Source organism: Chlorocebus sabaeus, chromosome 12, assembly GCF_047675955.1.
Source record: "Chlorocebus sabaeus isolate Y175 chromosome 12, mChlSab1.0.hap1, whole genome shotgun sequence".
Classification (NCBI taxonomy): domain Eukaryota; kingdom Metazoa; phylum Chordata; class Mammalia; order Primates; family Cercopithecidae; genus Chlorocebus; species Chlorocebus sabaeus.
Window position 1 is genome coordinate 67550309 of NC_132915.1, and position 26859 is coordinate 67577167.

Below are 26859 nucleotides of genomic sequence, written 5' to 3' on the forward strand. Positions count from 1 at the left end.
CCTAATGTTTTATGCTCCTTTTTCCCATCTTTTGAAGCTTTCCTCTTTATAGTTGGTACACCAGCTTTTTTTTTTTCCGATCAAGTCTTTCCAAAGCATTCGACTTGGTTTTGCACCCTTATTTTGTCATTTACATAATAATTACATTATTAGACTAATGAATACTACTGGTACTAACAGGTTTCGGAACAAGCAACTGAGGATCAGTAAACAACTCAAGTTGAAAGAATGGGAGTAGCAGTACATGAGTATTCTAACTACTAGTGTTTAACGCGTTGTTGGCAGCTTTCCAGCTTGTCCACAGAAATGCACAGGGCTGCTGATTGCTTAGCTCCATGGGCACTATTCACACAAAATTTAACATAAATAATGCCTCCTGGAGTTATTGTATATAGTGCCTCTGGGAATGGGAGGTGTTGGTTAATCTAGCTTAGTCTGAGAAATGCAGGGTCTGTGAAGAGCTTCTACTCTGTAAGAAAAATAGGGCCTGGTAGAAAACAGATTATTACCTAAAAAGGTTAAATAAAATTTGTGATAGCAGATTTAGCATGTAATGTTAATTTTTTATGTTGCTGAAATAGGTGGGCAGCCTCACAAAAGGAGAAAGACCTCTGATGCAAATGAAACTGAAGATCATTTGGAATCTTTAATATGCAAAGTAGGAGAAAAGGTATGTCACACAATAGGCACAGGCTGTGATGGATTTAAGAATGTGATTTACTGCTTTGATTAATTTTTGCAGCTGAAAACTTGAACTACATTTTGGTAAAGCTGGTATTACCATGTATCTGTATCCCAAATTGAATCCATGTTGAAGCCCCTGGGATGCAGATAATTGATTATTATTAGTAATTTAGTAATTAATAATTTTCATAGAAGATGAGCCTTAGAAGGGACCTAGGGTATAGCCCCTTAATTTATACATGAACTAAATCAGCCCTGAATACTTGAGGTAATTTGCCCAGAGTAACAGAGTGAATTAGTAAAAGAGGTAAAATGGAGCCCATGGTGTCCTCCCATTTCTAATACTCTGCTATCATAGACTGCTTAGTTTTTAAATTTCACTCATCGACTTTTCATAGATTTCTAAAGAACGGTAACTATCTGAATTGATTTATACTAAACCCATTATAGCTCTGTATGCGTGTAAGACTATTTTAATGATCGTGTAGAAATTTTTATTTTAGTACACTAAAATAGCAAAAGGACAGATGATTGGTTATGATTTTAAAATGATTGATTTTAAAATACATATTTACATTTAAATAAATTTTTAACATTAAATTTATATTGCTGAGTACTTGGCAGATATTTAATGTGATGTCCTCTACAGAGTGCCTGCTCTTTGGAGAGCAACCTCGAAGGCTTGGCTGGTGTTTTGGAAGCTGATCTTCCTAACTACAAGAGCAAGATCTTAAGACTTCTTTGTACAGTGTATGTATGCAAAAGATTTATGAATCCAGGTGATAATGTATTATCTACTCTTAAATGCTTTGGGAAATGTTTAAAATATATGTTTATGTTCTATATGTCCTTGGCTTTCCTTCTATGGGGAAGTTTGTACAAATGAGCCAACCTTTGGCCCTTTAATGAACTCTTTTCTTAGGGATAAAACTAAAATTGAGCATTTTCCTTGTGCATTATTTCTTAGAACCTTAGAATCATTGTAGTTGACTTTTTATAGAGAGAATACTGTCTCATTCAGATACATATTTTTAAGCATGTATATTTAAATGTATGATACTTAGATTTTAAAATTAGTAGTACCAAACAAATTTGGGAATTGGTAACTCAAGTAATAGCTCTTCTTGGAAGACTGAAGAGGCTTTGGAAGCCACTAGTAATAGGCATACTCTCTGGATAAACAGGAGTCTTTGTAGTTACATGAAATTGTAACATATCCATGAGGTGTTTTTAAATTATGAAGGTGACGTTTATCACTTCTCAGCCTTTTAGTTTAGATCAAGTGAAGGTAACTTTAAGAAACTACTAAGGAAATCTTCTGAAATCCTTTATTAAAATGGGGTAGTATTTATACTTAAACTGTTGGAAACCTTGTTTGTTTAAGGCTGAACTTGTATTGCTTCGCAGTATTCTTCTTTAATTTTTGGTTTCGGTAGGGTTTCAGGGAGTACAGTTACCATCAACACAGGTATTTGTTTGAAGACCTTAATTGTCCCTGATGTTCTGCTAGATACTTTAGGAAAACAAGTCAAAGAGAATCTCTTGCCCACTGAATGATTATGAGTTCTTATTTGCTTTTTGAGCTAATTCTAAAGGCTGCCTAAATTAGGAAAGATTGCTTTTTCTAAAGGTTTATTGTAATCCTTTCCCATACTTTTCAAATAACTTTAACAAAATCAACATACTTGGAGTAAGCAAATCTTAACTATATCAGACTACGTTTTAAAAAAATTCAATAATTAAGCTGGTAGGAACTTAGATGAAACTCGTTTTAATTGTGCATCTTTTCTAAGCAACTAGAATGGTGTTTCTCAAAGTAGAATTCTACTTCCATGACATTTGGTTAGCTAAGTTTAGAAATTCTGAATGCCGCACCCCCCTTAATGATTCTGTATTAAAGAGGCTTGTTTCACCCAGGATTTCTGAGACATTTTACCATGGAAACCATGTTCTGTGGAAATGCTATTCAGTTCCACTAAACACACTTGAAGAAAAACTGTTGTAGCATTAGTTTTGTTTATTGCAGTAAGATAACTTTACAATTAAATCATTTACTTTCTTAACTCTTGGATTAATTAATGAATTAAAATGAAAAATTGTGGGACTGTTTGTAACATTTCTCAGTGACGTGCTTTTTCTGGAGTATTTTTAAAGACATAGCTAAAAGTAATCCTGTTCCAAAGTTAATGGAATGATAAAAAGATTCATATAAAATTCAGCAACTTAACGCTATTGTTTTGGGGTTTTCTCGTTATACTGGGTTCTTAAATCAGTGCACGTCTGTTACCTGAGAAGTTGACAATTTATACAACATTAGTTGGACTGCTGAATGCCAGGAATTACAACTTTGGTGGAGAATTTGTAGAAGCCATGATTCGTCAACTTAAAGAGTCATTGAAAGCAAACAATTATAATGAAGCTGTATATTTGGTAAGTTTGTTTGTTTGTTGGTATGTTACGACTTACTGTTGGGATGGAGGGAAAAGGTGAGCTACAACCAAATAATTTAAAATGCTCCCCTGAAGCATTCTCATTCACTTTGATAGCTTCATAGGCCACCTTTATTTTGATGATACCCCAAATCTGTAACTGTGTCTCCATCCTTTCTCCTGAGCTCCAGTCCAGTATTCCAGATGCTAGCTGCATAGCCTTCAGATATCTTACCAGGAAGTGCCTAAATTAATGTAGCATTCATACCTCCTTTTTTCTGCCCTTTCCCCAGCTCATACAGTGGCCACTGTGTACTGAATAGCCCATCTATAAAGCTGAGCTTTAATTTTTGTCTTCCCTTTGCCTTCTTGTACCAAGTCTGTCCTTTCTTGGTCTCCAGGGCCTCTAGCATAGTTTATGCCTTTCTCCAGATGTTCTTAATAGCCTCTTAACTGATCTTTTTCCATCTAGATTCTGTTTTTCACTTTGTGTTCTACAGTGGCACCAGACTGGTCTTTCTGTAACTAGGCTCTGCACATGTTGGTTACTGGTTAAAAAACCCTTAGTTCCTTCCCATGGCAGTGTGAGTGGTCTTAAAAACCTGGTGCACAAGATGATTCCTTGGGTTGCAGAAAGTGAATATTGAGAACTCTTATTTATCTTAAGTGGAAATGAAATTAAGCCTTACTAATAATACATAGATTAATGGTGATCCAGTGTATATCATAAATAAATATGTATGTGTTGAAGATATGTGATCAAATTCTTTTTTACTGAGTATGCAATCAAAAAAGTTTGGACACCGATCAGGCTATAGGATTAAAGTCCAGACTCTTTAGCCTGACCCTTTATGGTTTCCCCAGTGTGTTTCTCTATTCTTGTCTCCCATACACTCTCCAGCAATATCAAAATAACTTGCAGATCCCAAAACACACCTTGTTTTTGAAGCTCTATGCCTATACTGCCCTCATTGCTCACTACTTGAGACTGTTGCTTATCCTTTATGACCTAGCCTAATTGTTACCTCCTTTGTGATGCTTTCCCCAACTCTCTTTGTCATTGTTCCCAAAAACTCTTAATTTGCCTTTTAGTGTGGGAGTCACTCATTTGTATTGAGATTGGGCTTGTTCCACTAGAATGGGTCCCGTAACAGTTGACTTTTAGTAGTGTTTAGCAATAGCACACTGAGCACACCCAATAAATGTGTTCTGTAATTTCCATTTCTGTAATTCAGTAAAAATTACAGTCAAACAGAAAAGAAGCTTATAGGTTGAAGTAGCTAGAATATTTTACAATCTGGATTGTTGATGTAGTATAGCATAGAAACCTATGAACTCACAGATTGCTGTCCTTTATATAGTTTTTGTTACAACTTCTCAATTCTGCCATGGTAGCACAAAAGTAACCATACACAATATGTAACTGAACGAGCATGGCTACTGCAATAAAAGTTTACTTATGGACACTGAATCTAGAATTTCATGTAATTTGTATGTGTCATAAAATACCCTTGTTTTTTTTTTTTTTTTTTTCCCCAAGCATTTAAAAATGTAAAAACCATTCTTAGTTCCCAGATATGCAAAAAACAGGTAGTAGGCTAGATCCAGCCCTTAGGCTATAGTTTTTCAGACCAATAGTTTAGGCTATAGAAGATTGCTTGTTTTGTAGTTATTATGAAGAACATTTAGATTTAATAGCAGAAATTGTTTGCCCCAACAGGTCCGTTTTTTATCTGATCTTGTGAATTGCCATGTGATTGCTGCCCCGTCAATGGTTGCCATGTTTGAAAATTTTGTAAGCGTAACTCAGGAAGAAGATGTGCCTCAGGTAAGAGAACCCCTCACGCTGAATCTTGAGGGGTTCTTGAGGGGTTACTGAATCCTGGTACTTCCATATAGTACCAGAAATCTTTCACTGATAATCCATTAGCAATAAAGAAAAAACAGCAGACTATCACACTGTAAGTTCTTACTATCTAAAAATTAAGTTGACTGGCACACTGGTGGGTTCTCATAATATCTGTATGTTGATTTAAATGATGCTGTCCTGTAAGATTAGAACTAATATATCTGGAAATGCTCTGTATAAACCAGATGTCTTAAGTCCTATTAAATAGCTTCCATAGGATTTCATTCAAGAATAAATAAAATATGAATGAATATAATTAAAGCATATTTTAAACTTAACTTTTTAAAAATCCTTTAGGTGCGGCGAGATTGGTATGTGTATGCATTTCTGTCATCTTTGCCCTGGGTTGGAAAGGAGTTGTACGAAAAGAAAGATGCAGAGATGGACCGCATCTTTGCCAACACTGAAAGCTATCTTAAGTAAGGGCACAGCTCATAGTACTCTTTGTTGCTTAGGTAAAGGATATCTTATATCAGTGATATCATTTGAGTTTCTCAAAAATAAGCTGTAGAGTTCCTGAAGGTATTTTCTAGGTAATCCTGTTCTCCTGCTGTTTTAACTCACCGAGACCTCAAAGTAGTCAGATATGGTTTGCTTACTTTTGCCAGTGCACAGGACAGTTGGTGATATAGCTTCTTTTAAGCTGCTTTTATATGTTTATAAAAGACATAAAACACCCTAGTGCAATAGTTCCTCAAATATTAGCGTGGATAAGAATTACCTGTGGTACTTAAAATGCTCAGACCCCAACCCCCAGACCTAATAAATTATACAGTTTGAGAGAGAGGTTTGGACATCTGTATTATTAACACATTTCACAAGTGGAGAACCACTGCCCTAGCACATACAATGTGTTTATTTCATGTAAATTAATCCTAAATCAAGCTCTTAAAACAGTGGTCCTTAACCTTCCATCCAGGCAGTACTTCTTAAGTAATATGACGCATTTCAATTAAAATAGTCACATGTCTTCCCATTACCCATCTCTCCTAAGCCGATGTAAGAGCTTGGTTTAGACTGTTAGATACAATGATAATAAATAGGTCTTTTTAGTAAATTTATGCTTAACCAGCAACATGGTAATGGTTATGTGGCCCTTAAGTTTTTACAGATTGATTTTATTGTTAAATTTCACTTTCTCTTTTTTAAGTACTTTTTTGGATAACTGTTAATAGCTACTTAGTTGATTATTAAGTAAAGTTAAAAGAAGCTTAAAAAATAAGAATCTTTTGGCCGGGTGCAGTGGCTCATACCTGTAATCCCAGCACTTTGGGAGGCCGAGGTAGGTGGATCACCTGAGGTCAGGAGTTCGAGACCAGCCTGGCCAACGTGGTGAAAACCCATCTCTACTAAAAATACAAAAATTAGCCAAGCGTAGTGGAGGGTGCCTGTAATCCCAGCTGCTCGAGAGGCTGAGGTAGGAGAATTGCTTGAACCCAGGAGACGGAGTTTGCAGCGAGCTGACATGGTGCCGCCACTGCACTCCAGCCTGGGCAACAGAGTGAGACTCTGTCTCAAAAAAAAAGAATCTTTTGTGTGTGTATATATATCCTTTCTCTTTTTTATTCAAGTGATAGCCCATATACACACTGTTCTTCACTTGGCTTTTTTTTTTCTTACTATAACTTGGATTTGTTGCATAAAAATATTTCATAAATCTTTTTAATAGTTGTAGGGTATTTCACTTTTTAATGTACCATAATTTCTGTAGTCTCCTGTTGGTGAACATTTAGGTTATTTTCAATCTTTTGCTATTATAAACAATGTTTCAGTGAATATCTTTGTATATCTTTGTGTATACGTGCAGATGTATTTATGGGGGATATAAATTTTTAGAAATGGCATTACTGGGTTGAAGGTTCTAAACAGTTTTAATTTTGATAGATTTAGTCAAATTACCTTTCAAAGAAATTATACTCTCCCAAAGAGATTATACCAGTTAACCTCTTTGTCAACGATGTTTGAGACTGAATCTCGACCTGCGTCTTGATGATACACAGTACATTATCAAAACTGTTGATATCTGCCGCTCCAGTAGGTAAAATGTTATTTCATTGCTTTAATTTGCATTCTAATAACTATGAAGGTGACTGAGCGTCTCATGTTTGTAAAAGCCTAAATGTAGATTTTCATTTTTATCTTTAGAAGACGCCAAAAGACTCATGTGCCCATGTTACAGGTGTGGACTGCTGATAAACCACATCCACAAGAAGAGGTAAATTGATTTCAATCTCTTGGATACAAGCTCAGTCAGCTCTTGAATAGATTCTTATCTCTGTAAGATACTCAGACCATTCCATTTTACCCCTTGGCTATGTTTCTGCATTTCATGATAGCTCCTTTTCATAGCTCTAGGTGTACGGTAGATTTTAATAGATGATAGAATATAATTGAAATATTCCCTTGTTCTTTGGGATGCCAGCTATTACAGAGTTGACATATATTTATGTAAATGCTCAATTTGAAAAATGTAAAAACAAACAGTTCCAAACAGATAGACTTTATAAGTAAAATAAAAACAAAAACTTAGCACCTTTTTTTGTACCGTCTTACAAGTTAGCTTACTTTTGTATCCTGTATTTTAAAGGGTAGTGATATTTTTATTTTGTCTAGTCAAAATGTTAATTATATTAATGATTAAAAATTAATCTGTCTTTAGTATTTAGATTGCCTGTGGGCCCAGATTCAGAAATTGAAAAAGGATCGCTGGCAGGAACGGCACATCCTAAGACCTTATCTTGCCTTTGACAGCATCCTGTGTGAAGCACTGCAGCACAATCTGCCTCCTTTTACACCACCTCCTCACACTGAAGATTCGGTGTACCCAATGCCAAGGGTCATCTTCAGAATGTTTGATTACACAGATGATCCCGAGGTAGGTGACCGACTAAAAGTCCTAGATACGACCTGTGTTGCATTGTGCTTGTGGGTTAATCCCACTCGAATTATGCCTGTGGTGTGTTTTAATTTTGAGTTGTTTTTTGTCTAAGAAGGTCAATAGCAATGAAGTTAACTTTTTAATTCAGTGAATGATATCACCTCATTATGCAGGAAATTATATTTGGCATGTGTAAATAGATTAGAGAGATATGCATAGTTTGCAGGCTAAGAGTGTGGGTTTTGGGTTTTGAGAGCTACATTGGGTTGTGTTTTAATCTTGGTTTAGCCAAATACTAGCTGTGTGAATTTGGGAAAGTTTACCTCCCTGTGCTTTCGTTTCCTGAAGGTAATAATAATAGTATATATATCATGTTATGAGGATTAAATTATTAACATGTAAAATGCATAGAACAAGAACAGTGTCTGTCACATGAATGCTCAGTCATTCTGGCCATTTTTCTTTCTTTTTTTTTTTCTTCTTTTCGAAATGGGGTCTCACTCTGTTGCCCAGGCTGGAGGGCAAAGGTCAGATCTAAGCTCACTGCAGCCTCTGCGTCCTGTGCTCAAGTGATCCTCCCACTTCAGCCTCCTGAGTAGCTGGGACCACAGGCATGTGTCACCTAGCCTGGCAAATTTTTTGTATAGTTGGGGTTTCACCATGTTGCCCTGGCTGGTCTCAAACTCCTGGGCTCAAGCAATTCGCCCACCTCATTTTCCCAAAGTGCTGGGCTTACAGGCATGAGCCACTGCACTTGGCCATAATTATACTTAATAAGGTTATTTCTCAAGAAAAGCACCTAGTTTTAGATATGGTCCCTCTTTCTTTAGGCAACACAGCCTGTCTTGTGATTATTCGTATTGTATGATTATTTGAAAACAAATATTTAAAGTATTCTTAATTAAAAAATTCCAAAGATTAAAGTCTAAGCTGACTTTATCGTTTTTAAATTACATATTCTTTATTTCAAAGTCAAGTTTCCTGGCAGCCATTGTACTATTAAAATTGTATATTGTACAATTAAGAAAACTTACAATTTTCATTGTGGGTGCTATCCTGTGTATTGTAAGATGCTCAGTGGTATCCCTGACCTCTACCATCTAAATGCCAATAGCAGTCTCCCTGCCTCAGTTTTGGCAACCAAAAATATCTCCAGAGAGTGCAATAGGTCCCCATGAGGGCAAAATTACCCCCAGTTGAAAACTATTGCCATAAAAATTAATATTACCACCTAAAGTCAAATTTGAGTTTCTTTCTCCTATTGCCTCTTTTCTATCCTGTGGTAAAGTGCTTATGACCAGTAGGAATTTAGTATATATGTAATCTATTTTGGAATAAAAATTTGTCAGTCAGTTACATATACAAAATTATCAGCTGCCCTCTTTGCTATATTCCATAAGTAACCAAATACTTTAGTCAAAATTTTGTAATGATCTACTTAGATATATTTAACTGAAAATCTGGTTTACATTTAAGACTGCTCATGTGTTTGTGATCAGATATTTTTTGTGTGTGTGTGCGAGGGAAACTAGAATGGGACCTCAAAATTTTTTTCTCCTGTATTTATATTTAATTGGTATCACCTCTGTAAGGTGCATGTCCATCCCTTGCTAGAAGAGTATAAATATATAAAATACTTATTACTCTCAAAACGAACAGGATTTTGTTTTTGTTCTGGCCTTTTGCAAGTTGTTTATTAAAAAACATTAGAAATTGTAAAAAAAAAAAAAAAAAAAAAGATTAAAATCATCCAAAAGTCATTATTAAAGGTCTATTTTGTGTTTTTTGAACCTGTTTGCTGTGAATATACTTAAGAATGAAATAATGCCATGTAGGGAATATGTTTTAAGCTTAGACGATATATTATGGGTATCTTTCAATCATGCATGATTTTTTATGGGTATGTGGTATTTGAATAGAATTTTCTGTCTCCATAGTTACTAATGGAAATAATTCACTCTCTTGGTTTAAAAAATAAACTCTGTAAGGCTTGTATTATCCAAAGTTATTTAGTTTCGTATAATAATTGGTGTGTAAAGTAGGCAGTGGTTGTATGGTTAGGTATGAGATGTAGTAGAAGAAACACTACAGCTGATACTCTGGGATGTAAGTGAACATGGCAATGGAATTTACTGAAATATAGAGCTTTAACACTTCAGAACTTTTATCCCCACCACCCAGTATAGTGCCTGGAACATAATAGTCTCTCCAATATTTGTTGAATAAGTGAAAGAAATCTGTGTTTTAAGCCTGTAGTGTACACATTTGGTTTTCTTTCCAGGGTCCTGTCATGCCAGGGAGTCATTCAGTGGAAAGATTTGTAATAGAAGAGAATCTTCACTGCATCATTAAGTCCCACTGGAAGGAAAGGAAGACTTGGTAAGATTCTTTCCATAGTACTCTTAGAAGGGAGAGAAAGCAGCAATTTTGATGATTCAGTAAGAGCAAAATGTATGTTGAGAGTGTAAGAAAACTTTATCCTCCTGACTCCCTGTCTCGCTAAAATCAATTTCTAAAAACACTTGCATTACTTTCTTGAGGCTCTTCACCCTTATATAGTACTTTTCAAGGTGCTTTATCGTAATAAGCCTATGATGCCAGTCTTTTTGGTGTGGGTATTTAGCATATGCTATGGAGAGCTTGAATGGCAAGTTATTTTGGGTTTGGATATCAGTGGTTTTGCTGTGTTTTCAAAACGCACAAACTTTGGAGGTTTTTTTTTTTAATAAAATTTTCTTAAACTTGGGAAAGTTTGGTTTAGATTTTAAAGTGGAAATGAGTATAGTATTTTGAGAGTGATCTACTCTATTAAAACTTCTTTAGGTTAGTACATCTGAATATGCTTCCGTAGTATTATTACCTAGACTCCTTTTGATCTTTCAAGAAATTTTGGATGCATTAAAGATTTTCCTTGTGGTAGACAGAATAATTTATGCCATAGTTAAGTAACTGAAATCTAGGACATTTCAAAGAAGATTTTTCTCTGCTTATATCTAAACACATTGCTTTTGAAACTGCTTATTTGACTTTTCATGTGTCTTCGTATACTTATTAAACTTAAATTACACTTTTTATAGTGCTGCACAGTTAGTGAGCTATCCAGGGAAGAACAAGATCCCCTTGAACTACCACATAGTTGAGGTATGCATTCCATGTGGAGCGTGTTTCTGAATTTCAGAATCTTTCTGTTGCCTTTAAAGTATAATCTACTCTTGGCTTATTTATTTATTTATTTATTTATTTATTTATTGCTACTTGTCTGGCATTCAAAATTAACAGAGAAGCGAGGAAATTGCTGTCAGTTTTGGTGCTCTATTAGCCATGTTAGGAAAGAGAAAAAAGGAGATTGAAACCAGTAGCCAAATGGAATTTTGAGTTGCCTATAAGCTATTTATATAGTATGTCTTCATTCATGGATCGTTGTTGTGGATAATGTAAGTTACCTCTAGCTCTGTTAATACATTGTCCACTTAACAGACGTATAAGTGGCTTAAATACTTTAAAATACCATTTTAGATAAATAACGTATCTTTAGTTGTGTTTATCTGGCTTCTCAGTACTAGCATAAACTTGGTTGTGTATTATTTCCTGTAATACCAAGTATAGATGAATCATCATTTATACTTAGAAATCTAAAGAGCCAAGCAGTTTAGAAATAGAGTAGCAACACTTTTGACTTCATATTAACTCATACAAAAGGTTGATGTTAGTATACAGTTGAATACATTATAGAGATGTGTATCAAAAAAAAGTGTTCATTTGACATGTGAGTCAAACTGTTAACTGCATTTTTTTTTTTGAGACAGGGTCTTGCTCTGTTGCCCAGGCTGGAGTGCAGTGGTGTGATCTTGTCTCACTGCAGCCTCTGCTGCCTGGATTCAAGCGATTCTTCTGCCTCAGCCTCCCGAGTAGCTGGGACTACAGGTGCACACCACCACACCCGGCTAATTTTTGTATTTTTAGTAGAGACAGGGTTTCACCATACTGGCCAGGCTGGTCTTGAACTCCTGACCTTGTGATCTGCCCGCCTTGGGCTCCCAAGGTGCTGGTATTACAGGCGTGAGCCACTGTGCCCATCCCACTGCATTATTTCTTTATATTAAAGTATTCATGGACCAGGCTCAGTGGCTTATACCTATATTTCCAGCAATTTGGGGGCTAAGGCAGGCTGATAGCTTGAGCTCAGGAGTTCGAGACCAGCCTGGGCAACATGGCAAAATCCTGTCTCCACTAAAAATACAGAAAAAAAAAAAGAGCTAGCTATGGTGGCATGCACCTGTAGTCCCAGCTACTTGGGAGGTTGACGTGGGAGGATCACTTGAGCCTAGGAGGTCAAGGCTGCAGTGAGCTGAAATTGTGCCTCTGCACTCCAGCCTGGGTGATAGAGTGAGACTCTGTCTGAAAATAAATAAATAGTATTCATGAAAGAGACAGCATAGATAGAATGTATTAAGAGTCTTATCCTCTACCAACTGAGCTGGAATGGCCTGATAGGATGTGTTAAGATTCACAGTTTATTAATGTTGCGCTTTTGTGCTTTTTTAAAAAAAGTACTGTGTGTTTCCTATCTTTACAAAAGTTAAGTGTACTTAATGCTGTGAACTTGCCTCAGTGATATGTCTGAAATGCAAAATGTCATTTTTAAATCTGTATAATGTTTAGAAATTCATCAGACCGAAGTGTAGAAGTGTGAGAGATGGGTAAGAGTAAAGGATGCAGACTAGGGCTTTAGAATTCTAAGCAGGTGGTCCACCAGTTATACAGAGAGAGTGGGAAGGAAGTTTCTGAATAAGAGGCATGACAAAGAAGTCTTGGACTGCCAGAAAGATCTGGGCATCTATTTCAAGTAACAGTGTGGAATGACTTGATTTTCTTGTTTACTGGATTCAAGCAGTTCTCCTGCCTCAGCCTCTCAAGTTGCTGGGACTATAGGTGCCCACCACCACACCCGGCTAATTTTTGTATTTTTTGTAGAGACAGGGTTTCATCGTGTTGGCCAGGCTGGTCTCGAACTCCTGACCCCAAGTAATCTGCCTGCCTCAGCCTCCCAAAGTGCTGGGATTACAGGCATGAGCCACTGCGCCCAGCCTAAGAGTTCTTGTTACTTATAGTAATCCAGGAGGCGGAGGTTGCACTGAGCTGAGGTCGTGTCACTGCACTCCAGCCTAGGCGACAGAGCGAGACTCCATCTCAAAAAAACCAAAAAATCCTTTTAGATTCTGGGGACAGTAAACAAGAAAAAAGCTGTACATCCTGACTCAACTGTGATGCTTTCAAAGTTGGAATTTAATTGTTTAGTTTTCTGGGAGGAATGTAGATCAAATAAACGTTAGTGTGGTATGTTTTTATTTAATAGAATTATAGAGAGAAGAAATTTTCCATTTTAGATTTTTGTGTTTGAAAGAGCATAAATATTAAAAAGTAATTCCATTTTCATTATGAATGCCATGGAGTTAGAGCTCAGATTTAGAATGTTAAGGTCTTTCTAATAGAAGTGCAAAGATAGCAGTTGGATTGAATTATGACTCATGATTCTTTTGTAGGTGATCTTTGCAGAGCTGTTTCAACTTCCAGCACCCCCTCACATTGATGTGATGTACACAACACTCCTCATTGAACTGTGCAAACTTCAACCTGGCTCTCTACCCCAAGTTGTATCCTTTCCTTTGTTTTTAAACTTAATCTCTTTCGCTGGGTCTTAAAAGATTATTAAATATTTCTGCTTGTGGGTTTAAATTTTGTAGGTAAAAAATGTGGCTTTTGAAGTGTGTTGTGTGTGTGTGTATTACATGTATGTATTTTTATGTCTGTAAATACATATGTACCTATAAATATGTAGATACATGCTTCACTGTTTGGGTCAGAAAGTTCAAAAATAGACAACAATGAAATTTGTTGCCTAGATTGACTTTTCCTCTCACAAAAGATTTCTCTGAAGCATGTGATGCTTGCTGTTTGATACAGCATTTTTCCCACAGTAGAACTACTTTCAGAGTTGGAATTAATCTTCTCAAACCCTGCCACTGATTTATTAGCTAGGTTTCTATGATATTCTAAATCCTTTGTTGTCATTCAGCAATGTTCCAAGGAGTGGATTCCATCTCAAAAAACCACTCTTTGCTCATCCATTGAAAGCAGCTTTTTATTTTTTAAAGTTTTATTATGGGATTGCAGCAATTAATAATAATGGAAAAGCTTGCTTTATTGTAAGAATTACCAGTATGTGACACAGACATGAAGCAAGCATATGCCATTGGAAGAATGGTGCCAGTAGACTTGCTTGTTGCAGGGTTGCCACAAACCTTGTTTGTTTAAAAAAAAAAAATGCAATTTCTGCTAAGCACAATGAAACAATGTGTATGCCTGTGCGTATGGAGGAGCATGGGGAAATTTGGGATCTGATGAAAATATCTTGATTTCACGAGTGTGTAGAGGTCAGATTAATTATACATCACTGTTATTTCAAAGCTGTAAAAAAAAAAAATCAAAAACAAGATCGATTGTGTGAAAAGATGTTCAACATTATTCATCATTATAAAGACTTGAAATGTTTTATTTCTATTCTTGTCTATTACAACTTATTTGGGGTAAAAGTGGAGAATAGTTTTCCTTATCCTAAATTCACAGCTTGCACAGGCAACTGAAATGCTATACATGCGTTTGGACACAATGAACACTACCTGTGTAGACAGGTACAGTAATTGCTTTACTGCTGAGCTGAGTTAGCAGCTTTTACTTCCTGTACTTCATAAAGGAATTTGATAAAGACATTTTTAAGAATTTCCATGTTTAGTTTTTTTTCTTGCCTCCCAAAATAACCTTTGTACAATAACCAGACTCATACTTGTTTAATGTAACATTACGTTTTTTGATGTCCATGCTATGGTTTTCTTTAATTTCATTCTTTAGTCAAGTATCAAAGACTATACTTTGGCTCTGCCATTTATAAAATGTTCTATCTGCAATTTATTTTTTTTATTTGAGATAGGGTCTTGCTCTGTCACCCAGACTGGAGTGCAGTGGGATGAGCATAACTCATTATAACCTTGAACTTGTGGGCTTAAGCAATCCGCCTGCCTTAGCCTCCATCCTGGGTAGCTGGGATTACAGGCATGAGCCACTGTACCTGGCCTGCAATTTCATCTTTTTTTTTTTTCTTCAGTTTCATCATCATTTATATAAGGAAAATAATATGTACCTTGGAAGTTGTGAGAATTAAATAATAAACACATTAGGTGCCCACACAAAACAGATACTAGAATTGTATCTGTCATTGACCTAAAAAGGATAAAGAGAGTTTGCAGAAGATACAGCTGCATGTAGGGGAATATGCTTTTCATTAACTCTGTAAAATCGGGTTTTATCTGTTTGAAGGCTTATATAAGTTTCTGTTCTAAATCCCAGCCATTCTTCCTTTTTCTCTCCCCACCACCCCTTCTCTACATAGGTTTATCAATTGGTTTTCTCATCATCTGAGTAACTTCCAATTCCGTTGGAGCTGGGAAGATTGGTAAGTGATGGTGTGTTTTATCCTACTTTTCTGTAGTCAAAAAACTGCTAATTTTTAAAACTGTAACATAAAAGTGACTGAAATATTTAATTTCTTGGAAACTATTTGTAGTTAAGTACAAATAGTTACAAGTGCAATTATAACTTAAAACTTGTAAGTTGTTATAAGTTCACAGATAATTATAGTACAAATGAGTGTAAGTGCAGATGATACATAAGAATTGATAAAACTACATTTCCTCCTCAGGTCAGATTGTCTTAGTCAAGATCCTGAAAGTCCCAAACCAAAGTTTGTAAGAGAAGTTCTAGAAAAATGTATGAGGTAAGTTTTTTGTGTCTTCTCCTTTGTTTAGGTCTTTTAACTTCGTTGGGAGGATTTCTTTCTCTTCTCTGCACTTGTGATATGTGTTCAGAATATTGGATTCAAAATCTACTTACTCATCTTCCATCCCATTTTTAATCAAGATTTAGGCTAAAAAAATTAGGCAGCCGTGCCATACAGATCCCATGTGAAGCCGGTAAGTTCTTTTAAAGATGTTACAGGCTGGGCGCAGTGGCTCACCCCTGTAATCCAGCACTTTAGGAGGCCAGGGCGGGTGGATCACATGATGTCAGGAGTTCATACCAGCATGGCCAACATGAGGAAACTCCGTCTCTACTAAAAATGTAAAAATTAGGCGTGGTGGCACACACCTGTAATCCCAGCTCCTTGGGAGGCTGAGGCAGGAGAGTTGCTTGAGCCAAGATTGCGCCTTTGCACTGCAGCCTGGCCGACAGAGTGATACTCTTATCTCAAAAAAATAAAATTAAAAAAAAAAGGATGTTATATATGAAATGAATTCAGATTTATAGAAAAGTTGGCACAACAGTACCAAGAATTCTGTATCCTGTTCACCTAGATTCCGTAGCTATTAACATTTTATCATGTTTGCTCTCGTGCTCACTCCCTTTTCCTCTCTCTCTAGAGACCCGTTATGTTGGTTTTCCTTTGAGAATCAGCTGCATACCCAGCTGATGTAACAGCCCATTATCCTTTAATGTTCCATTACATATCTTCCCAAAACAAAACCACTCTCCTACCTAGCAAGCATACAGCCTTCTAGATCAGGAAATTAGCTCTGGTACAATCCTACCACATAATTCACAGGTGCTGCTGAAATTTTGCCAGCCATCCCAACGTCTGTATTTCCTGTGTAGTCTATAATGGTTTTTTTTTTTGGAGACAGAGTCTCACTCTGTCACCCAGGCTGGAGTGCAGTGGCGCGCGATCTCCACTCACTGCAAGCTCCGCCTCCCGTGTTCACGCCATTCTCCTGCCTCAGCCTCCCAAGTAGCTGGGACTAAAGGCGCCCGCCACCATGCCTGGTTAATTTTTTGTAGTTTTAGTAGAGATGGAGTTTCACCATGTTAGCCAGGATGGTCTCAATCTCCTGACCTCGTGATCCACCCGCCTGAGCCTCCCAAAGTGCTGGGATTACAGGTGTGAGCCACTGCACCCGGCCTGGTCTGGAATCTTATCCAGGTATATGTGTAGTGTTGAGTTGTCATTCTCTCAGATTCCTTCAGTCTTGAACACTTATTATTTTTCTCTCTTTGTGTTTTTACCAGTTTGAAAGAGTCTAGACCTTACTTGGATTGCTCTGATATTTCTCATGAGCAAATTGAGGTCTTAAATTGTTAATGCTCTTGGTGTGTCACATCTAGAGGCACATGATTCCCACCCCTGGTGATGTTAATCTTGATCCACCTGGTCATGTCAATATCTGCCAGCTTTCTCTACCTTAACCTCACCATTTTTCTCTTTAGTAGAATTGATCAGTATTTTGTGGGATATTCTGAAGTTTTACTCTTACTCTGTTCTTCATCAGATCTCCATCCTACTTTTAGCAGCTACCAGTAAGATGGTTACCAAGTGATGATTTTCTCATTCCATTATTTTTTCTGCATTTATTAATGGGCCTTCTGTAAGAGCTGTCCTTTCTCCCCCATTTATTTATTCCTTTATTTATATATCAGTGGGGACTAATTAATTTATATTTCATTCGCTGGGTTATAAACTATGAGGATCATTTATTTTGATGCCCAAATTGTCCCTGATATGTACATGAGGAGTCCTGGTAAGCTCTCTATGTTTTTTTGTTTTTGTTTTTGTCTTTGTTTTTAATGTCCCCTGCCATTCATTGAGCATTTCCTTATTTTCTAGAACATGTTGAGGATCATCTTGCGTATTTCTCCGAAATACCATATTCGTTTAGTAAAGGACTAATTAGTAAAGGACTAATGGAATACGGTATTTAGGAGCCAAGATCTGGGCACTTGATATGCTCATTGCCATTGGGGTGTCATTGGTTCTAAGCCTCTTGGTGGACACACATCCATCCATCCATCCATAACTTTATGTCCACCTGTGTGTATATATGCCTCAATTTCCAACTCAATACCTTATTTCTACACTTCTCTACCATGGTTTGTAAATACTTTCTCAGGCAGTAAGAAACTTGGCTCCCATTATCCTCAATATTTATTTATTTGATACAATGTAGCCAGTCTCCAAAGTGTACGGACTGTCATCTTCACCACACCCCATTTCATCACCCCACATTCTTGGCCACCAGGCTCATGAGCTCACTCACCCATACCTCAGTTGCAAGCCAGTAAGTTCCGCAGTATGCCTGAGGTTTGGTGTGCTGCCTTAGACAAAAACTCAAAGGATTTTTTTTCCTTTCACTCTTGGTTGTCAGCTGAGTTCAAGTTGTTGGAGATTGTGACTTTCCAGGTAAGTTGGGTGTTACCGAAGAATGGGACTGATAAAAGATATTTTCTGAGGCTGTTATTTGTATTGTAGGTTGTCTTACCATCAGCGTATATTAGATATTGTTCCTCCTACCTTCTCAGCTCTATGTCCTGCAAACCCAACCTGCATTTACAAGTATGGAGATGAAAGTAGCAGTAAGTAATGAAACAAATCCCTCTGTCTTTAAAAGGTACCAGTTCAAATACATTTAAATTAGTTGTTTAAAGTGGAGAAATTGAACTTTTTCTTTTCTTGGGGTTTATATTTCCTGTATTCGAAGGGTAGTCTAGCATTAGCCACTGTTTTATTTGCCCTGTCATCATTTTGAGGATTTGGTTGTGATAAAATTAATTACTACTGGCTTATCTTTTCTTTCTCTTTTGAATGTGTTAAGTATAGCAAGATGAATTTATAGTTAGAACTTACTAAACTGAAAATGTGTATTTGTCATGGTGATGGAGATTACTTGAATTAATTATCTTGTTCAGGTGTGGTATTGAGAACATAGATGTACATATTCTGTGGCAATATGCCTTTAAAAGTAAATTCTTAATTATTATTTTCTTACCTTTTGGTCACATAATCTCTGAAATTGCACCATAAATCAGGGAGTATAATTTGATGTGCCATTGTGCCCTTTGCACAGTATTTACACTTAATGTAGGTAGAGTATTATACATTGTTGATCACTGGTGGAGTTAGGTGTGGAGTTTTTTCCAACTTATCCTTTGCAGATTACACTTAACACAGCCCCTCCATGATCCTTCCATTTCATGTTGTGTAGAGGTTCTTTGCATCTCACAACTATCTGCTGTTCCTTGCTTTTCATACCGTATGCCTGTTTCTCCACCTCTGTCTCTGACTGTACCTGTTTTCTTTGAAATAAACTGTGTTGGTCCTGGTACATTTCCTATTTCATTATGTCAACTCTGAAAAATAGATATGATTATCAAAACTACAATGAGGAAATGGCTTCCAAGAGGTCAAACTAGAATGAGATTGCTTCTGAGTGGTGGAGCCCAAATTCAGGCATAGGTGCACTGCTGAGTGGCCATGCTCTTAGCCACTGTGCTTTTTGGCAGATCAAAGGTTCATGCAGCACTTAGAAGTGCCAGGTTTTGAGTTTTGTCTTGTACTCGTTCCGAGAATGATAAAGTACAGTCTTTGCTGTCAGAAAGCTCAGACTTTTGTTGAAGATTAAGCTTTCTTTTTTCCCCATAGGAATAACTCAGCCTAACATTTCAAGGCCTTCATAACCATTGTTCCTACTTTGTTATTTTTCACTTCTCCCGACATGGGCCTCTACTTCTCCCAGGTCCATGTCCTTTTATATTTTACTGTTTGTTGTTGGCTTTGCTATTACCCCGGTCTGGAAAGCCCTTTCTAGCTCCACTTGCTTTTCTCCTTCTAGATTCTAGCCCAAGCTCAATAGCTGTAAATACTTTTTAACCTTTAGCAAGCCAGTTTTGTATTGCTCCCTGGCTGTGTCTAATGTGAATATCTTGGTTCCCCAGCTGGAATGTAGACTGGTGACAGGGGATTCTGTTTTTCTTCGCCTTCTTTCTTTTAGAGAAAAAGCTCACAGCAGGTATAATATGACCATCCTCACATGACTGTTGTAATTTACTTCATTCATTCCAGTAACTCGTACTCTATGACAGAATTGCCTTTTTTGTTACCTCTTTGTCTACCTTACATTAAAAGCAGATTTCTTGTTGCTCTGGTGATGCCTTACGGTGTATACTAGCACAAATTTTTATAATAAGGACTTAACTGATACCAATAGTAAATACAAGGAGTCCTATCACATGAGCATCTGACTTACATAGATTCAAGCTTGTGGATTCAGCAAAAAAAGAAAAGTACAAAAACAAAAACCTCTCTAAACTTGGCAGCCATTACCTTGTTGAGGCTCAGACTTCGTTTCCATGGTCCCAAGGAAAGAAAGAGGAAATGGGTGTTGGCAAAATGAAAGAGAAGTACGTTGGTTCTGGGCTTTTGAGTCCGGGAGAGTTGAGGGCATTAAAAGACAGTTTAACTGTGTCCACTCTTCTCCTTACCATTCATCTTGAGGATGATCAGCACCTTGTACTCTAAATTTTACTTAGCTAAGTGTCCTTAAGGAATTGTTGAAATGAGAATTGTCCCTTTTTAGGTGGAAAACCATTAACCTATTAGAAAAAGCTTCCACATGTGGTACTTTTATACAAATTAAATATTGACCTTGGGATAAAGAGCATCCTATTTTGAAAGGAAGAATTTTAAAAAATTTTTTCTCAGTTATTTAACTATTCATTAGAATAGTCTTGAAACCTGATCTGTCATTCCCCTTACCCCCAATTCTGTGTTTAGATTCTCTTCCTGGACATTCTGTTGCCCTCTGTTTAGCAGTTGCCTTTAAAAGTAAGGCAACTAATGATGAAATCTTCAGCATTCTGAAAGATGTACCAAATCCCAACCAGGATGATGATGACGGTAAGTGGAATTCAGTGTTTCTTGAGTGGAACTATGTATAGGCCAAGTTAAAGCATAAACATAACTCTGGCAACATGATGCGCTTAAAGCAGTATATCTGTATCTGTTTGACCTGTTCAGACTGTTAGTTGTTCTTGGCATCCCAGGTGTTTTCCCCTTATATAAAAAGAGATTCTAACATTTCTGTGATAATACCTTCCTTAAGAATATAAGGTTCATCGTAAATACAAAGTGAAATATGTTACCATTCAAGGATTTTTAACCCCTGCTTTCACCACAGGTTCCTGAATAGAAAGACTTCGTGTATTACAAAGTTCGACATTTTCTCCAAGTCAAGCTATTAGAATAATAATGCTTAACATTTACTCAGTTATGTACCATGTAATTCCAACCAGAATCCTAGGGGTTTTTCTGGGCAAGAGTGGGAAAATTGACAAAATAATTTATACAGTTGCCTGAATCAATAAATGGATATGCACATAGAAAAACTACTTCATCAAAATAAGATATTAGTGACCTTTGGATATTTATTACTGGGATTTTGTTTGGATAGCTCTAAGAAACTTTGTTATGATATTAGAGGAAATGAGTTTAGAAAGCATAAGCCAAAATGATGGCATTAAATTTGGACATTGTCAGACATCTTAAGACATAAGCTTAAGTGTTAAGGGTTTGCTGGGATTTTTTTGTTTTTTGGGGGGTTTTTTGGTATTAATATAATAGAGACTATGAATAAGGAAACCTGTGTGATTTTTTTTTTTTCAAGGGATGGATGGTAGAATTAAGACAGTCACATAAAACCAAGAATTAAAATTACATGTAGTTTCATATTTGCAGTCTTTGAAATCAGTGATGGTCTTTTATTGTTTATTAGAACTAAAAAACATTACACAAATGTCTGTGTATAGATGTGAGCATACCATCTATTTAGCATTTGAGGTAAGGCACCAAGGAATTGCTGTACTTACATTTTTCTATTTTACTATAAAATATTTTTCAGATGAAGGATTCAGTTTTAACCCATTGAAAATAGAAGTCTTTGTACAGACTCTGCTACACTTGGCAGCCAAATCATTCAGCCACTCCTTCAGTGCTCTTGCAAAGTACGTATGAGTACAGAGCCTTTAAAAGGCAACTATGAGTAGTTCCAAACTTGAGGGTTTGGAACTTTGCTTCATGAACACCAGTGGTATAGTAATTTTTACCTAAGATTGTTGAATATGAAGATCTTAATAATGTATAATTAGATACAGTGGGTTTGGGTTTGTGGTAGCTAAAATCCATATCCTAAGGCTTCCATCAGTCTGTTTGTACAGTTGGCATATATACATGGTAAGTGTTTTTTTTCATATAGACATTTAAAGTAGTGAAAAACCTAGATTTTTAGGACAGTCATATGCAGTTGGAAGTTCCCACACTAAGTATCTTTGCAAAGCAATGTAAGAAGAAATTAGAATCAGCTACGTTGTTGGGAGCCACCCAAAGGTTGACATGTAAAGACAGATATTTTTAACTTGTTAGACAGGGTCCAAAGGAAGAAAGAGCACATAGATTTTCCTCCAACCAAGCAGAGAAACTGAACATCTTACCCCATCTCTGCCTCCAAGGCTTTATGTTACTTGCAGGGTTCCCACAGAAGATGCAGTTTGAATATTCCACCATGTTTGAAGATAGTTCCTTAGTCCTTACCTATTCTTATAAACTGTAGCCCTGGGCTAACCAGTAGTATATTGTAAATGTCTTGAGATTTTGTGACAGCTTCCTTAAAAACTATGAATCTCTAGTCACACTCTTTGCATCCTTAATGGTTAATACTTAGTTATTTTGCATTTGCATATTGCATTATAAATTGAGTAACATTGAAAAGGCTTTGAAAACACTAAAATGTTTAACGAATAAGTATATATGATATTTTTTTCCCACCATTATCAAAAGGTTTCATGAAGTCTTCAAAACCCTAGCTGAAAGTGATGAAGGGAAGTTACATGTGCTAAGAGTTATGTTTGAGGTCTGGAGGAACCATCCACAGGTAAAAATTATTTAATTAGACGTGTTGAAGCTCTGATTATATAGGTATAAAAATAAGGCCATTAATTGCTATTGTTTTGTTTGTAAAACATGAAATTTGACTCTGCCTAGATAATGGTTTTTAGATCTAATTCTTTCAGTGCTATGGGAGTAATGATGTTTGATTCATTCTTGAAAGAGCAAGCATTATTGTGATTTGGTTTTGAACTATAATATCTCAATATATTTTAAATGTTCAGCAAGAGGTTTATCTAGTCTATCCAATTTCTAAATACAAGCTCCAGATTTCTCAAACCTTGATATATATTGTGTATTATAAAGAAACATTTAAATAAATTTCATAAAACAGTTGAGTTTTTAATGAGAAAACATTGTTTTACATTTAACTTCTGGGGTTCATCAAAATTATGTATTTTTTTGAATAGGTATTAGTAACTGAAATCTAAATTTTTTTTTTTTTTTGGAGAGAGTCTCACTCTGTTACCCAGGCTGGAGTGCAGTGGCGTGATCTTGGCTTACTGCAACCTCTGCCTCCCGGGTTCAAGTGATGGCCCTGCCTCAGCCTCCCGAGTAGCTGGGATTACAGGTGTCCACCACTACATCTGGCTAATTTTTGTATTTTTAGTGGAGATGGGGTTTCACCATGTTGGCCAGGCTGGTCTTGAACTCCTGACCTCAGGTGATCTACCCGCCTCGGCCTCCCAAAGTGCTGGATTACAGGTGTGATGCCTGGCTAGTTTTTTCAAATTTTAACTGTTACTATTCAGAGTTTTTGTTTAGTCAACTTGTTTCTTGTAGTGCTAGAGCAAAGCAAAGGGGAGAATAAATCTTAAGACCTAATGATCAGGCCAGGCGCAGTGGCTCTTACTGGTAATCCTAGTGCTTTGGGAGGCTGAGGTGAGTGGATCACTTGAAGCCAGGTGTTTGAGACCAGCCTAGGCCACAGAGTGAAACCCCGTCTATACTAAAATTACAAAAGTTAGCCGGGCATGGTGGTGCACACCTGTAATCTCAGCTACTCAGGAGGTTGAGGCAGGAGAATTGCTTGAACCTAGGAGGTGGAGGTTGCAGTGAGCCGAGATCGTGCCACTCCACTCCAGCCTGGGTGACAGAACAAGACTCTGTCTCCAAAAAAAAAGAGCTGATGGTCAAATTGATCAATCAGTTCTACAGCCATCAAAACTAGATTTTATAGCCCTCCTATTTTACTTTTATGGCAGCAGTGTCGCACATATACGTGTGTATGTGTGTGTGTGATTTACTTGAATAATACTCTCATTGTAGATGATTGCTGTACTAGTGGATAAGATGATTCGTACACAAATAGTTGATTGTGCTGCAGTAGCAAATTGGATCTTCTCTTCAGAACTGTCTCGTGACTTTACCAGGTAATATGAATTATTTTATGAAACTTGTGTTCTCTAAGAATTGATATATGTGTAGTCTCTTATACATAAGCTTCAAATTCTGGTCCAAACCAAGTTGATATTAATGTACTGTGGTCCAATCTGGTCGGATTGGACATGGCAAAAATTCCTAGACAGTGGAAACATACACAGCCTGCATCTCTTAGCAGGGAGTCTTAGCAGGGACTCTCTTAAGTTGCAGCATCTCTTAGCAGGGACTCTTAAGTTGAATCAAGACTAAGCTAGTGAAGTAGAAATCTGTTGAAGGATCCAGACTGTTGGGAGAGAAAACTAGCAAGAGCCAGCTATGTGCAGAGTCTCAGCTAGTCCAGATGGAAATCAGGAAGGGTTCCAGCTTCAGTGGGGATGGCACCTGGAATGCACACAGGAAGTAGGAGAAACCAAAGTCAAAGTAGATTAAATCATAGGGGGATCTGGGAAGGCTTGGTGATTACCAAGACGCCTGAGGGATGGAGGAAAAGGGGTTGTCACCACAGTCATAATCTTAGGTTTAATGCAGAAGACTCGTTCTGCACTCATTCCCCCTAAAGGAAAGAGTTTTTGCTATTTGGTTCTTATTTGTGAAGTTCACAGACTTTACAGTTGATAGGACCAGGACAGCAGGAGTTGACACAAAGCAGGAAACTAAAGCAAATTACTTGTAAAAACATAAAAATCCATCACAACCTTTAACTTTTCCACTGTATCTGTTATTGCCAGAGGACACTGATCTGAAATATACTGAATCGTTAGGGTGATAAGGTGTGATCTAAGGTTGTCATACCAGCCAGGTTGGCCTTCACAAATAAAGACAACAGAAGGACATTTTCAGATTTGTAAACTCCAGAAAACTAACCACCCGAGTATGATTTAACCGTTGTCCTGAGTGATTTACATTTTCAGTTCATTTTATCCTTACTGCATCACCATAGAGGAGGTTCCATTATTGTCCACATTTTACAGAATAGGGAAGTGTCACAGAGTGCTTTAGCCTGCCCAAAGTCACACAACTAAGCACAGAACCAGCATTCAAACCAGGCACTCTGGAATCTGTGTAGTGCTCAGCAGCTCCATCTGTTCTTTGACACCTAGCTCAAATATTTGTAACTCTGCAAACCTTTCCCTGACTACAGTCCACCCCCTTCAGAGTTAAAGTGCTCTGCTCTTTTGTCCTGTTTCCTAACATTCTAGACTTGGAGTTTTATGAACAGATTGTTTTATTATCTTCCACTTAAACTATTATTTGGGTCAAAATTTGTAGAAGGAAGTACAGTTGACCCTTGAACAACATCACGGGTTAGAGACACCGACTTCCCCCCACCTACCCCACCCCTACACAGTCAAAAATCTGTATGGAACTTTTAACTGCATGGAAAATTTAACTAGTAGCCTGTTGACCAGAAGCCTTAGTGATAACATAGTCGATTAACACATATTTGTGTTGTATGTGTTAATATCCTGTATTCTTACAATAAATCATGAGAGGAAACATCATTCATGAAGTGAGAGTGGATCATCATAAAGGTCTTCATCTTCATTATCTTCACATTGAGTAGGCTGAGGAAGAGGGAGGCGTTGGTCTTGTTGTCTCAGGTGGAAGAAAACCCATGTGTAAATAGACCTGCACAGTTCGGACCTGTATTGTTCAAGAGCCAACTGTACTATTCTGTGCTGGGTTAGGAGACCTAGTTTATAGACACAAAAGTAGCTAAGAAGTTACTTTAAAAAAAAAAAAAAGAAAAGAAAAGAAACACTTATGCAACAAACATTTTGAAGCACCTACAAAGTGATCTTAGTATGTATTTGCTAGTAAGAAAGCTGACATACAATTATCTCGTTCTTAGAGCCTATCAGTTGATACCTATTATCAACTAATGAGTTTCTTAAAGGTTCCAAGATAATAATTGCCTGAGTGTGTGCTAAAGTGTAAATAGTGTAAAGCATGTACAGTCAGTCTCAGGTTAGGTCACCATTTTGAGAAAATTTCTACACATAGTGTTTACATTTAGGAGAGGAAAAATATATTTCCATTTTTAATGTTAGTGTCCATCAGAGTTTGCCATTTCAATTCAGTGAGTATATACCTCTAGTAAGGGATGGAAATAAGAAAAATGACTACACAGTACTGTCCTCAGGGGACTCACCTGAATCTAATGGGTGTGAAGATAGATATTTGCACAATTTACAATAAAAGACCAATTCATAAGCATTGCTGGAGAAATATGACTAATTCAGCCCAGAGGACAGAAGGCTGTATCAGCTGTTAAGAATGAATAGATTATAAAGGTTGAAAGGTTTTATTTTCTATAACCATAGCTTGACATACAATAACCAAATGCCATATTTCTTTAAGATTGTTCGTTTGGGAAATCTTGCACTCTACAATTCGTAAGATGAACAAACATGTCCTGAAGATCCAGAAAGAGCTGGAAGAAGCTAAAGAGAAACTTGCTAGGCAACACAAACGGGTAAGTTTTGTGTAAACTTGTAAATAGTTAAAGAAAATATACCAGAAACTCTGGAGAGGATTCAGAGTTCATTATCTTGATGGTGTTTCATTTTTTTCTGAGCCCAAATTAATGCAGAGCTGTTTGCAGAAGCAGAAGAGGAGGAAGGAGCAGGTAGTGTGTTGTGTGCTGTTACACTGCACGATGAACCAGTTCAGGAAGTCACAAACTTCACTTTCCATAGTTCACCATCTCTGGGTCAGCCTCATGTTTGCACAAGGGAAGTAGCAGAAGGGAGGA

General features: G+C 37.0%; 1 protein-coding gene across 5 annotated transcripts in view; it reads left to right on the top strand.

Moving 5' to 3' along the window:
- NCBP1 (nuclear cap binding protein subunit 1) overlaps window positions 1-26859 on the top strand; it is a 40083-nt gene that overhangs the window by 6654 nt on the left and 6570 nt on the right. For 2 of the 5 annotated variants that reach the window (XR_012094835.1, XM_007968654.3), the window contains exons 2-20: window positions 582-670; window positions 1334-1434; window positions 2958-3114; window positions 4834-4941; window positions 5320-5441; window positions 7168-7237; window positions 7682-7897; window positions 10182-10279; window positions 10978-11041; window positions 13444-13554; window positions 14528-14592; window positions 15348-15410; window positions 15657-15731; window positions 18255-18358; window positions 20556-20678; window positions 21679-21781; window positions 22614-22707; window positions 23991-24094; window positions 26466-26580. Coding sequence is in view for 4 of the 5 variants with exons in the window: in XM_007968654.3 (XP_007966845.1) it covers window positions 582-670; window positions 1334-1434; window positions 2958-3114; window positions 4834-4941; window positions 5320-5441; window positions 7168-7237; window positions 7682-7897; window positions 10182-10279; window positions 10978-11041; window positions 13444-13554; window positions 14528-14592; window positions 15348-15410; window positions 15657-15731; window positions 18255-18358; window positions 20556-20678; window positions 21679-21781; window positions 22614-22707; window positions 23991-24094; window positions 26466-26580 (1982 nt within the window). In the remaining variant the exon portion in view is untranslated. Of the gene's footprint in view, window positions 1-581; window positions 671-1333; window positions 1435-2957; window positions 3115-4833; window positions 4942-5319; window positions 5442-7167; window positions 7238-7681; window positions 7898-10181; window positions 10280-10977; window positions 11042-13443; window positions 13555-14527; window positions 14593-15347; window positions 15411-15656; window positions 15732-18254; window positions 18359-20555; window positions 20679-21678; window positions 21782-22613; window positions 22708-23990; window positions 24095-26465; window positions 26581-26859 lie in introns of those variants that run through there. The other 3 variants (XM_073021792.1, XM_073021793.1, XM_073021794.1) reach the window with 3 other exon arrangements.